The sequence below is a fragment of the Carassius auratus genome, chromosome 29 (assembly GCF_003368295.1).
Source record: "Carassius auratus strain Wakin chromosome 29, ASM336829v1, whole genome shotgun sequence".
Lineage (NCBI taxonomy): Eukaryota > Metazoa > Chordata > Actinopteri > Cypriniformes > Cyprinidae > Carassius > Carassius auratus.
Window position 1 is genome coordinate 4541371 of NC_039271.1, and position 12169 is coordinate 4553539.

Genomic DNA, 12169 nt, shown 5'->3' on the forward strand with positions numbered 1-12169 from the left:
TGAATTTTTATTTTATTTTTGTGTTTTAATTTAAACTAAAGTATAATTTTGTTGTGTTTCCATAATTTGTATTAGTTTTTTATAGGCCTATGTCTATATAGATTTATGAATTGTTATTCCTGTTTTTATTGTTTTAATACAAGATAAACTGAATGAAAAATGCTAAATATTACTTTGGAAGCTAGCTGAAATAAAATAACTAGCTTGGCAGCTAACCTGGATTTGTTTGTATTAATTTGTTTAAAGCAATTAATTAATTGTATTTAGTGAGTTAAAAATCCTTATTTTAGCCTTTTTGATGCCCTGAATTAATTGCATTTAATGCACTTCTCTGATGAATAGATATGAGATATTAAAAAATATTATATTTAATAATGTCCATAAGTAGTGCCTTATGAACGGCAGTCTATGACAGTGAATGTTACTGTTCTTGATGTGCAAATATGAGGTAAGATGAGGATGATGTAAAGCAGGTTTGTTCATGTGATGAGATTCAGTCTGTGTTCAGAGATTCAGGGCGGGGCGACAGAGGACCGCTTCTCAAATCCGACTCAGATGTCTAGATAGTGCACAGCGTTTGGGCGTCGCTGGAGCACGAGGCGTTTTGAGGGAGACGCGGCGCAGTGCACACTACCGCTGCACACTAGTTAGGGCGCGCCGGAGAATTTGAGACGCGGCCCGAGACAGAAACCCGCTGCTGCGCTTCATTAGAGCCTCGGAGGGTCTCCATCATTCATCCGTCCCGCAGAGCCGAACCACAGACCGATACCGAGCGCACGGAACCGGCAGATGGACGGAACGCTCGCGATCTGACTGACGGCGGAAGCTCAACTCGTTCATCCTCGGCTAGGTTCGGCGCTCCGGTCGCTGTTCGATCTCTCGCTATTGTTCGGATGCGCGAGGCTGGCAATCAAAGAGCCCGTTCGATTCCCGACCGAACATGAGTTCTGCTCTCCGCTGGGTTTTATCGCTGTGCTTCATCATCACCATCATCATCATTCAGGTGAGTCTGTTCTTTTTTCACACCGCAAATGAGCGTTCGGCGGGTCTGCGGTGAGCCCGGCGCGAGGCGTTAATTAGACACGCGCGCGTCATTAAATCGGTTCGTGTGGTTCTGGATTCTGGAGTGTTTCTGTGTTCTGTGTCTGATATCAGCAGCAACTGATGCGAGGTGCACGATCAGAATCTGCTCCGATATTCCTGCAGGCGAAACTGGGTCACACAGATGAGTGTGTGTGTGTGTGTGTGTGTGTGTGTGTGTGTGTGTGTGTGCAGCATCAGTCTGCTTTCACTGTATGTTACACAGGAAATGAAATATTTATTTTATAACAATAATAACGACCCTGGACCACAAAACTATTTGAAAATCTGGAATCTGCCAAAAAAAAAAAAAAACTTAATATTGAGAAAATCATCTTTAAAGTTGTTCAAATGAAGTTCTTAGTAATGCATATTACTAATCAAAAATTAAGTTTTGATATATTTACCTTAGATAATTTACTAAATATCTTCATGGAACATGATCTTTACTTAATAACCTTATGATTTTTGGCATAAAAGCGAAATCAATCATTTTGACCCTTACTGTGTATTTTTGGCTATTGCTCCAAATATACCCAATGTGGTCTAGGGTCACATATTGTTATTATTGCTATTATTATTATTATTGGGTTATCATTAGTATTGTTAATATTATTATTATAAATCCGATTATATAGCTATATTTAAAGTGTTTCAATAGCCTTAAAACATATTTACACCCAGAATTTTTTTTCTGTGAAAGTATGCAGGAATTTTTATTATTTTTATTTCAGTATAGTTTGGTTTAAAATCTTTTTTTAAAAGGATTCAAGCTTATTTGCATTCGAAATGTTTTCAGTAAAATTCTACAGGATTTATTACAAACCGATTTAGTTTGATCAGTTGGGAGAGGACCTGATTGAGAACATGCTTGTTGATGGAGGTCGGACATGTTGAGCTCAGACCTGAAGACTGTGTGATAATTATGTGACTTCATCTGTGATTATAATTCAAGTTATAGAGTTTCTGCTCAGACTTTGAATAGTGTGTGTATATTATTAGTATATTATATTATTATTAGTAATATGTTATTTGTGTTTAAAGCTCATGTTTATTATCTTGACTGGATGTAATTTGACAGACTCTTAAATCATGGTAAAATCTTACTGTTTCAGTATATTAGTAAATATTTTATTATCTCTATCATATATGAAATGGATAAGCAATGTAATATTTCAGCTATGACACTTAAACAGACTGTCTGTGATCATTAATATGGCCATTCATTAAATGTTAACATCACATTTGAGCTCGGTAACCATGGATACAGCCGTGATTGTGTGTGTGTGTGTGTGTGTGTGTGTGTGTCCACCAGCAATCAATACAGGCTTAACCTGACCATGCAGCTTCTGTGATGAACTCGTGAGATAGGTTTCATCGTCATCTGATCAGATCTGATGGAAACGTAAAAGCTGCATAATATTGCACCAAACTACTTGAATAGCTCTATTTGGAAAAAAATAATAAATCAATGATTGTGGTGATTTTGTTGGAGAGTAAATCATCATAGAAAATAAACAGATTACAAGCATGCAAAACTAGCACAAAAAAATGCTGATATTCCTCAATATTTCGGTCTTGTTTTGCAGTTCCAGTATCTAAACATCCTTAAATCATGATATTTTAACTGAAGAAGTAATCAAAGGTGTGGTTTTTCTGAAGTGAAGTGAGTTTATGCTTAAAACAAGAACAGATATCTGCCAAAACTTGTTTTTATTTTACACAAGTTGATTCTTCTGAATGCATTGGAAATGAAGGAGATTGTTTCTAATGACATTGTGACATCATCATATTCATTAAACGTGGTCTTAAAAACTTAAATTAACTTTAATAAAACCTGTACAGTGTAAGACACTGATTGTGAGATTTTAAAGTTGAAGGACTGAAATAGTTTTGAAAACTTACGGCCCGTCACACAGAAGGCATGTTTGCATCTAAAATTGCGAGACGCAGCGTTCAGGAATGTTTTGTTGTTGTTGTTGTTGTTTAAAAGTAGTGCAGAACACATCCTCCGCTGTTTTTCCGTCAAATAAAACAGTTGCCATGCCAACTTACTACTGTAAACAAAAGCTTGCAATCTTTGCCCCGCCTCTGGGCTCTTCTGATTGGTCCACTGTTTTGGAACTGACACTGATGAAGCAGCGATGCGTTTAAATTTAAAGGGGTCATGAACTGAGAAACCAAAATTTCCTTGATCGTTTGACATATAAGAGGAAATTGTGCTATAAAACCATCTTATAAGTTTCAGAACTCAAAACTTTGTTGTTAAAAATTGCTTATAATCAAGTGAGTCTGCCAAAATGTACTCTATGATGTAATAGTGGGGATAAACCCCGCCTCCACAGAAGAAGATCAGTGCCTGCTTCTACATAACTCCCTGTTTAGCCCCGCCCACCCATTTTACTGCTCTGTCTGTTTTCTGAGCAGCTGAGTCCTTAGCCATCTTCAAGAATCAGCTTAAAACACATCTCTTCCATCTTTATTTGATCCTCTAACTTTACCACTCACTATTCTAATTCTATTCTTTAAAAAAAAATCTAACTACCTTTCTTATCTTTTTGTAATCTATTTTCTTTTCATTTATTATGCAATTGTATGTGTGTGTGTGTGTGTGTGTGTGCGTGTGTGTAAAGACCTCTAACACTAGCTTGCTATATTCTTTTTTTATTCTATCTGTTTTCTTTTTATTTATTATATTATTTAAAATCCCATGCTACGTGTACTGTGTTAACATAACTGAGACTTGTTATAGCATTTATATATCATTGCTCTTTTTGTTGTTTTTGATTGCTTCCACTGTCTTCATCTGTAAGTCGCTTTGGATAAAAGCTTCTGCTAAATGAATAAATGTAAATGTAATGTAATGTTTAGCCCCGCCCATCGATGCTACAGCACTGTTTAGTCCCACCCACCAATTTTAGATCTCTGTCTGCTTAGCCCCACCCACTGATTCTACACCAATGTCTGTTTAGCCACGCCCACAGATTCTACAACACTATCTGTTTAGCCCCGCCCACATATCCTACATTGCTGCCTGTTTAGCCCTACCCAGACCACTGTCTGTTTAGCCCCGCCCACAGATTCTACAACACTGTCTTTTTAGCCCCGCCCACCGATGCTTCAGCTTTGTCAGTTTAGCCCCGCCCACTGATTCTACACTGCTGCTTTGCAAACACGCAAATCTCCATAGAAACCAAACGATACAGATGCTTTGAAGTCAACAAGATGCTGTTCAGTGCCAAGTTTTAGAAAAACAGTGTTTGCTTCGCCTTCCTTCTGATCCCAGCGTTAGGAAACAGTGGATTTACTCTGTTTTTAGTGAAGATCCAGACCGCATCAGTAAGAACTCGTTCCTTTGTTCACTTCATTTTTTACCGTGGATTCATTTGCAAACAAGGAACAATTTGATGCGAGATTGAAACTAAAAGACGATGCTGTGACTGTAATCTCACAGCACACAAGTGTGAGTAACCGTTTTTATTACGTGATCAGTATGGCCTTTTCTGTTATTACAGATCACTTGATATGTATTGAGTTATAAGTGTTTTTAGGAGGTGTGTGTGAGGCTCCTCTTCATCAGACGGATGTTAATCAAGAGCGTCACGTCGGTTCTCTTTAACCTGAGCATTTGCCGACACCAGGTGTGTGGATGTGCTCCATCCATTATACATCAACCATCAGAGATTCGCTCCATCTGAACACCAAACACCCTCGGATCACGCTCCGAAAGACTTCTCAAGTCTGAGTTAAACAGACCTTCAGGAACATTAAAATCATGTTCAGTCAAAACGCTGAAGCACACAAGTGCTGTTCCTCCACAGGATCTCGTCTTGTTTTCCAGTACAAATATCTAAATCAAGAGGGATTTACTGCAGAAGAAAAATTACTAAAGATATCAGTCTTCTTGTAATGAAAAATACATCAAAATTAAGGAAGAACATACGAACATTCATTTAAAATATTTTAATTCTTGATCAATATTTATATTGTGATAAAAATTTTTTATAATAATTATCCAGCTTTGTAAAGCGAGTTTGTCGGGCTCCAGCAAAAATATGTGAATATATATTAACATAGCTAAGAAATAATACAAATAATCATTATTATTATTAGTGCTAAAGAAAACATATGAAATTAAATGTTACAATGTTACTTTGGTAAAATTCATTTTTAAAACAAAGGTCTTTAATCAAAATTAATTAATTTGATGCTTAAAAATTAGGGCTGTGCAATTTTGGCAAAAAAATTTAATTGCATTTGTTCTTTGAAAAAAGTTGTGATTTCAATAAATAAAGAAAAGGTCTGCTGGGCTGCACAATTTGTAATTATATACCAATATAAAAAAAAACAATTATATATATATCTTTTATAATACTACTATAGTAATATTTCACTTTAAAGTAAAAAATGTCTATAATATAAAATAATATAATAAACATATTGTGTGTTACAACTGTAAAACACCATACAATACTAATATTTATGACTGACCTAATTTCTTCTTTTTAAACTTGTCTTTGCAAGTTTTTAATAAAACATTCAGATTACAATGACAATAACTGCACTAAAATATATCGCGTTTGATTTTGTTCTTGTTTTAAGTGTAAACCCACTTAATTTTGCTCTATTTTTCAGAAAGCAAGATAATATCTTCAGTCAGATTTAAGAATGTTTGTACTGGGAAACGACTGATGGTTTGTTCTGAAAGGGATTTTCTGTGTGTGTCTGGCTTCATTGATGCTCTTTGTCATCATTCATTGACGCTCGTCTCGTCTCGTCTCCATACGCCTCGCTCAATGGAGCAAAATCACAGATTATCACACTGATATTCCAGTCATTTAGTGCAGAAGATTGGTTCAATCTCCAGTTGATTTCATGCGATGGTGGAGTCAGATGTATGCGATGATGTGTTGGTGTGTGATGTGTGGCGTCTGCAGTGTCGGTCACATGACCCTGAGCCACTCGCTCGCCCGCTCGCTCTCTCTCTCTCTCTCTCAGCACAAAGACTCCTGTATATTCTCTGGAGATGCTTGAAATCCATTCCCCGGAGCTCATGCTCGCTGTCTTATAGATGCACTGTTCCTATAGTTTCCCATGAGGCTCAGCGCTCGTGTGTGACTCAGTTTCTCACTTCTTTCTCAAACATTAAAAATCTTACCTTAAGATTTTACTTCTTTGAATTTTTTGTGGTTTCAAATATACAATCTTTGTATTAAAGTATTTCAATATGGTTAAATATTCATATATCTCCTCACTGACAATACTGAGAGTAAAACCTAACGCTAACCCTAAAGAAAATTCCTTAATATGTAACTTCTGGTTTAGAAAGAAGATTTTTTTACTTTGCTTTATTATAGTCTTTAGATGGACTTTTCTTTATGGAGTGTGTGTGAGTGAGTGAGAAAGAAAGAGAGAGAGAGTGTGTGTGTGTGTGTGTGTGTGTGTGATTCACTCATTGTTCCCAGTTCAGAAACTCTGAAAAGAGTTCAAGACAAAAACAAAAAAACCTGCTGAGTCAGAGCTGTCAATCACAGCAGGCAGAGCATCTGATTGGACGAGTCAGGGGTCTGTGGGCGGGTTTGGACCTCCTGTGGTGCGGTGGAAGGGGTTTATGTGTGTGTGTGTGTGTGTGTGTCGGCGTGGGCTCTTTGTTGTGTTTTTCCTGGCCTTCTGACCATCCTCCTGCTGCTCTGAACACACCGGTGTGTTTGCTTTTAATTAAAAGCCTGAGGAGTGTCTCTCTTCACGCAATTAACAGCACCTTTCCTCCCTGAAAACACATCAGGAGCTGTGCACGTCTTTGGATGCTCGTCTGACGCTCCTAAAAATAATAACAGCTCATTATTTGCATGAACATCCATGAAACCCTTCCTTTGATCGAAAGGGTCTTTATAATGGAAAAAGCTTCCTCAGGTTTTTTAAATGTTCTCAAACATGGCTCAAAATGCTTTCAAAATCTGCTTACTATTTTCACATTTCACAAGAATCGTTATTTTATGAAACAGTCTTAAATTAAAAACCTATTTTATCTGATCTGCAGCTTCTCAGTAATTAGTTTAGGTGGAAGAAATGTAAAGTTTTGAATGTTATTACCACATTTCTGCTGTATTTACTCCTTTTACCAATTGAGAAAATTCAATAAATATAACACATATATATGACATTTTATTTTTAATTTATAATAACATATAATTTGAGCCTAACAAATCTTAAACACAATATTATTTATGGATTTTATAATTTTCTTTGACTTTATAGCTCATGATTGCTCAAAAACAGTCCAAATTCATTAAACCTAAAGTTATTTCTAACACAAAAATATTTTACGTCCACAAATTTTCAGAAACGTTTTTGACACTAATATAACTCCATAGATCATTTAACAAAATATTTTTGACACTAATGGATCTCCATACAAACCGAGGCCAAAATGGCTGAAACATTTTAAACGGTTAATATCTCTTTGATAATAACTGTAAATAATAATAATAATAATAAGTAGATAAATAAATGTGTTACAAGAGTAAAACGTAGGAACTTAAATGGCTCTTTTACACCTCTTCCGATTCTACAAAGAAGCTCTCAGTGATCTTAGTTCTTAAAAAAACATTTACTTTCTAAGAGTAAAGAACATTTTAATAATCTAAAAAAACCTTTTCCTCTCTAAATAACCTTAAATGGATTCATGAATGCCAATAAAGAGGTTTTATTTGTAAGTGTGTAAAGCACAAATGGGTTTATTGTGGCAGTTAATCTGGAGACCTTTGTCTCTCTGGAACACAAAAGTGCTGTGGGTTCAGCGATTAAAAGAAAGATTATTACAGCTCCTCCACTTTCTGATGGATTACAGAGCGATAATCCAGCGCTTTAGCTTCATCTTCCTCTTCATCATCAGACTGTGCTCCTGCTGCTCTTTCTGAGTGAGGAGTTGTGTCTCCGAGTCCTTCGTTTGCATGATAATGTCAGCAGCTGCGTTCCTCTTTCAGTCCCTGACCTTCATTCATCCGAGCACTGAAAGGCATTCTCTGACAGAGATTCCTCAGCTTCTTCAGTGCTCCTCGAGAGTGACGTGTGTCTTGTCTTGACTTCTGTCTCTTTCCAGAGGATCTTGTTTATAAATGCATCACGTCATATTTTCATGATTTCTGAAGATCATGTGACACTGGAGACTGGAGGAATGATGCTGAAAATACAGCGGAGCATCACAGAAATACATTACACTTTAACATTTGAACTTTGGCATTTGAATCACATTTGATTCGATTAGAGGCCGTCAAGATTTGTGTGATAAAGCAGTATCTGGTGGTCAGATTGTTTTCTGTGCTAATTAACGCTCGCTCCTCCTCATCTCTGTGCTGTAATGATGCGTGTGTTTGCTGTAATCCCATAATCCTCTCTGAGCGTCTCTCTAAGCGTCACACAGTGAACAGCGTTGAGTTTGTATCAAACACACACGGCACAGAAACACTTCTCTTTATTTTTGGAAAGTTTTACAGAGATTTATCATGATATATTGAACTCCAACCTGCTTTAGGATAGGCTATATCAAATATTTTTGTATTCTATTCTTTAAGATAAAGAGTGTTGATGATTGTTCAGGACAAAAATATGCAAATGCAATTTCTAAATTTACTTACTTAAGAAACTAACATTTTTATTTCAGCCTGGCTGTCTCTAATGAAAATGAAAAATGGTTTTACTAAAGTGACCATAGTTCAACCACAGTATTTGTAGTTTAGGAGTATCGTATCGGTATCGATGATATTGTCTTTTTAAAAGTATCAGTATTGTATCGAAAAACACGATAATTGGTATGGTTTATCCTTGTTTGAATCTGCTCCGATTTCCACTGATGGAATCTTCATCGTTTCAAATGTAACGTCAGTCAGGCCAGGCTCATTTGCATACTGAGCTCTGATTGGTCTAAAAGCTGCACGTGTATTTAAAGTTGAATTCTCTTCATCTCCATTCAGTCGTCTGTCTGAAAACAACATTCGGTCCGATTGAAGACGACCCAACAATACAAAACACCACTGTATTCACTCACGCACAGAATAAACAGCTTAAGAACAAAATATATAAAGATAATCAACAAAATTACTGCAACTTCCACTAACATTCAAATAAAAAACAGAAAATGAAAAAATGATAGAAGCGGTTTCTGTCGTAGAATAAAAGTATAAAAAATGCCATCTGAGAATTTCTTACGTTTTTTGTTTTGTTTGTTTGTTGCAATTCTGAGTTTACATCTCCAAATGTTTGGTCACAGTTCTGATGTTTAGCAAAACTACTATAGTATGTCACTGATGTTAAATCAACACTGTTATAGTATTATAGAAATAATATACTATTGAGCTGTGTGTGTGTGTGTGTGTGTGTTGGTCTCACCTTATCTCTCTCACACACACACACACACACACACACACACACACAGGAAATAATGCAGCTCTTCTCATATGTCTATGAGTCTCTTCATCTCATATTGAATCTTCAGAAACAGATGATAAGAGCAATATCACGCGGCTGGAGGATCTTGTTTCTGCAGGAGGATCTTCAAAGGGTTTTTTCGCTCATTTGAAAAAAAGCGTCTGCTAAATACATAAATTTTAGCAGAAAATCTGTAAATCTTTATGAGATTGAGGGTATTTCTGAGAGCCGGTCCGGATCTGTGGTGCAGTGATGTTTGTTTATGTGCTTGATTCCCATTACCCGTCTTTCCGTTCATTATTAATGCGGTCATGATGATGTGGTTTGCATTGATTGATTGTTGATCGATGTGTTCTTCTTCCAGCATGGGGCTCCGTTCCAGGTGGCTTTGCAGGATGACAGCCGGATGCTGCTGTCGCTGGACGCTGATGACGTGAGGCCTGAAGCATCCGTGTATTCGGTGCGTGTTTCCGGAGAGCCGCACACGCACACGCTTCTGTTCACGCGACCCGCTGACGGTCAGACGCTTCCTCATCCGCTCCAGTTCAACGCCTCGTACCACGGCCTGTGTTACTCCATCAGTCTGATGCTCGGGAACGACAGCAGCGCGTCCAGAGCCGTCAGAACGGTTCCTGTGCTCACCAGTAAGACAGTCAGACATCTGCTTCACATATGGGTGAAATTAATGCATCAAAATATTAAACACTTATAATGAAAGACATTTAAAATAAACAAATAAATTAGATTAAATACGCAGTTGTCATTAATAAATCTAAATAAAAAAAATAATTATTAAATAAAAATAATAAATAAATTTAAACAGGCAGCAGTAGTACATAATAAAATATAGATAAATTAATAAAAATAATAAATGGAAATAGGCGGGAATAAAGAAAAAAATTAAAATAAAGTATTGATAAATTAGTTAATAAAAATGAAAAAATAATTAAAATTGTAAATAAAACATTTATAAATACATTATTTAAAAAAAATGTAAATTAAAAAAAGAAGCAAGATAATCATACATGGAAAAATAGTTATTGATAAATACACTAATAAAAATATTAAGTTATAAATATATACATACATATAAATAATACATTAAAATAATTCATTACATTAAAAAGAATAATAAAACCGTTTGCAATTATAAATAATTTATAAACAAAAATTTGCATTTTTTTAAATTAATCAATTAATTAAAAAAAGTTCAATTCCAAGCAAGAATCAGCTATGTTGTGATACTGTCTCTGTGGTATAAAATGACTTACATCATGGTATAGTAGTGTTTTAGTCAGACTGTCCACTTTTATTTTAAACAATTATGTTTTCAGTAACAGTTTTAAGTCAGAACAGAGTGCCTTTATCCTCGTTACAACAAAATGCCATTGATTTTTCAGTCTCCTGTTTCTCCAGTGTGATATATCAGTGAACTGTGTGTGTGTGTGTGTGTGTGTGTTCAGAGCCTCTTCCTCTAGACAGCGTTGAGATGTCTGATTACAGTCTGGCTCCAGAGACCGGCGTGGTGTTTCAGATCCGTTCTCCAGACAGGAACATCTACACCAGAGTAAACATCAGCTACATGGAGGGTGATCAGCCTCGCTACATGCTGTATAAAGGTGCCGTGTATTATGTGTGTGTTACATGTGTTTCTGCCTGGAATGCGTGTTACATACCTGTGTTTCTGTGTGTGTTACACGTTTGCTAAATGTGTGTGTTTTACGATCATTATGCATGTGTGTTTCTGTGTATTATGTGTGTTATGCATGTGTGTTACGTGTGTGTGTGTTTCTCCTTGTTACGCATTTATTTTTCTGTGTGAGTCACACTTTTGTGTTAACCGTGTGTTTCTGTGTATTGCACACGTAACATGTTTCTGTGTATTATGAGTGTAATGCATGTGTGTTTCTATGTGTTGCATGTGTGTGTTTGTGTGTGTTGCACATTTGTTTTTATGTGTGTGTTACACATTTGTGTTACATGTGTGTTTCTGTGTATTATGTCGGTTATGCATGTCTGTTTTTCTGTTTGTTACTCATGTGTGTGTTTTTGCATGTTACGTGTGCGTTACGCATGTGTTACACAATTTTGTTACACGTGTGTTTCTATGTATTATGAGTTATGCATGTGTGTTTCTATGTGTTACGCATTTGTGCTTCTGTGTGTATTAAATGTTTATGTTACATGTGTGTTTCTGTTTATTCTGCATGTTATGCATGTGTGTTTTATGTCATGTGTGTTTTTATGTGTTACACTTCTGTTCTGTTACGCATGTGTGTGTTTCCGCATGTTGCGTGTGTGTTGCACATGTGTTACATAATTTTGTTACACATGTGTTTCTGTGTATTATGCGTGTTACGTACGTTTCCGTGTATTACGCGCGTTATGCATGTGTGTGTTTCTGCATGTTACCTGTGTGTTACACATATGTTACATAATTTTGTTAAACATGTGTTTCTGTGTATTATGCGTGTTACATGTGTGTTTCCGTGTATTACGTGCGTTATGCATGTTTGTTTCTATATGTTACTTGCGTGTGTTTCTGTGTGTATTACATGTTTGTGTTACACGCGTGGTTCTGTGTATTACACGTTATGCATGTGTGTTTCTAAGTGTTTTGTGTGTATATTTTGTATTATATGTGTTTTACAAATTTGTTACA

At 36.1% G+C, this 12169-nt stretch overlaps 2 protein-coding genes across 7 annotated transcripts in view; both read left to right on the forward strand.

Moving 5' to 3' along the window:
- The window catches only part of LOC113048471 (B-cell receptor CD22-like), a 1131192-nt gene that overhangs the window by 235088 nt on the left and 883935 nt on the right, over nucleotides 1–12169 (forward strand). The gene's annotated exons all lie outside the window — the stretch shown is intronic.
- ptpro (protein tyrosine phosphatase receptor type O) overlaps nucleotides 583–12169 on the forward strand; it is a 35223-nt gene continuing 23636 nt past the window's right edge. Inside the window, exons 1-3 of one of the 4 annotated variants that reach the window (XM_026210264.1) lie at nucleotides 583–1003; nucleotides 9872–10151; nucleotides 10971–11126. In XM_026210264.1, the coding sequence (XP_026066049.1) occupies nucleotides 941–1003; nucleotides 9872–10151; nucleotides 10971–11126 (499 nt within the window). In that variant the 5' untranslated portion in view covers nucleotides 583–940. The remainder of the gene's footprint in view (nucleotides 1004–9871; nucleotides 10152–10970; nucleotides 11127–12169) is intronic. The other 3 variants (XM_026210262.1, XM_026210263.1, XM_026210261.1) reach the window with 3 other exon arrangements.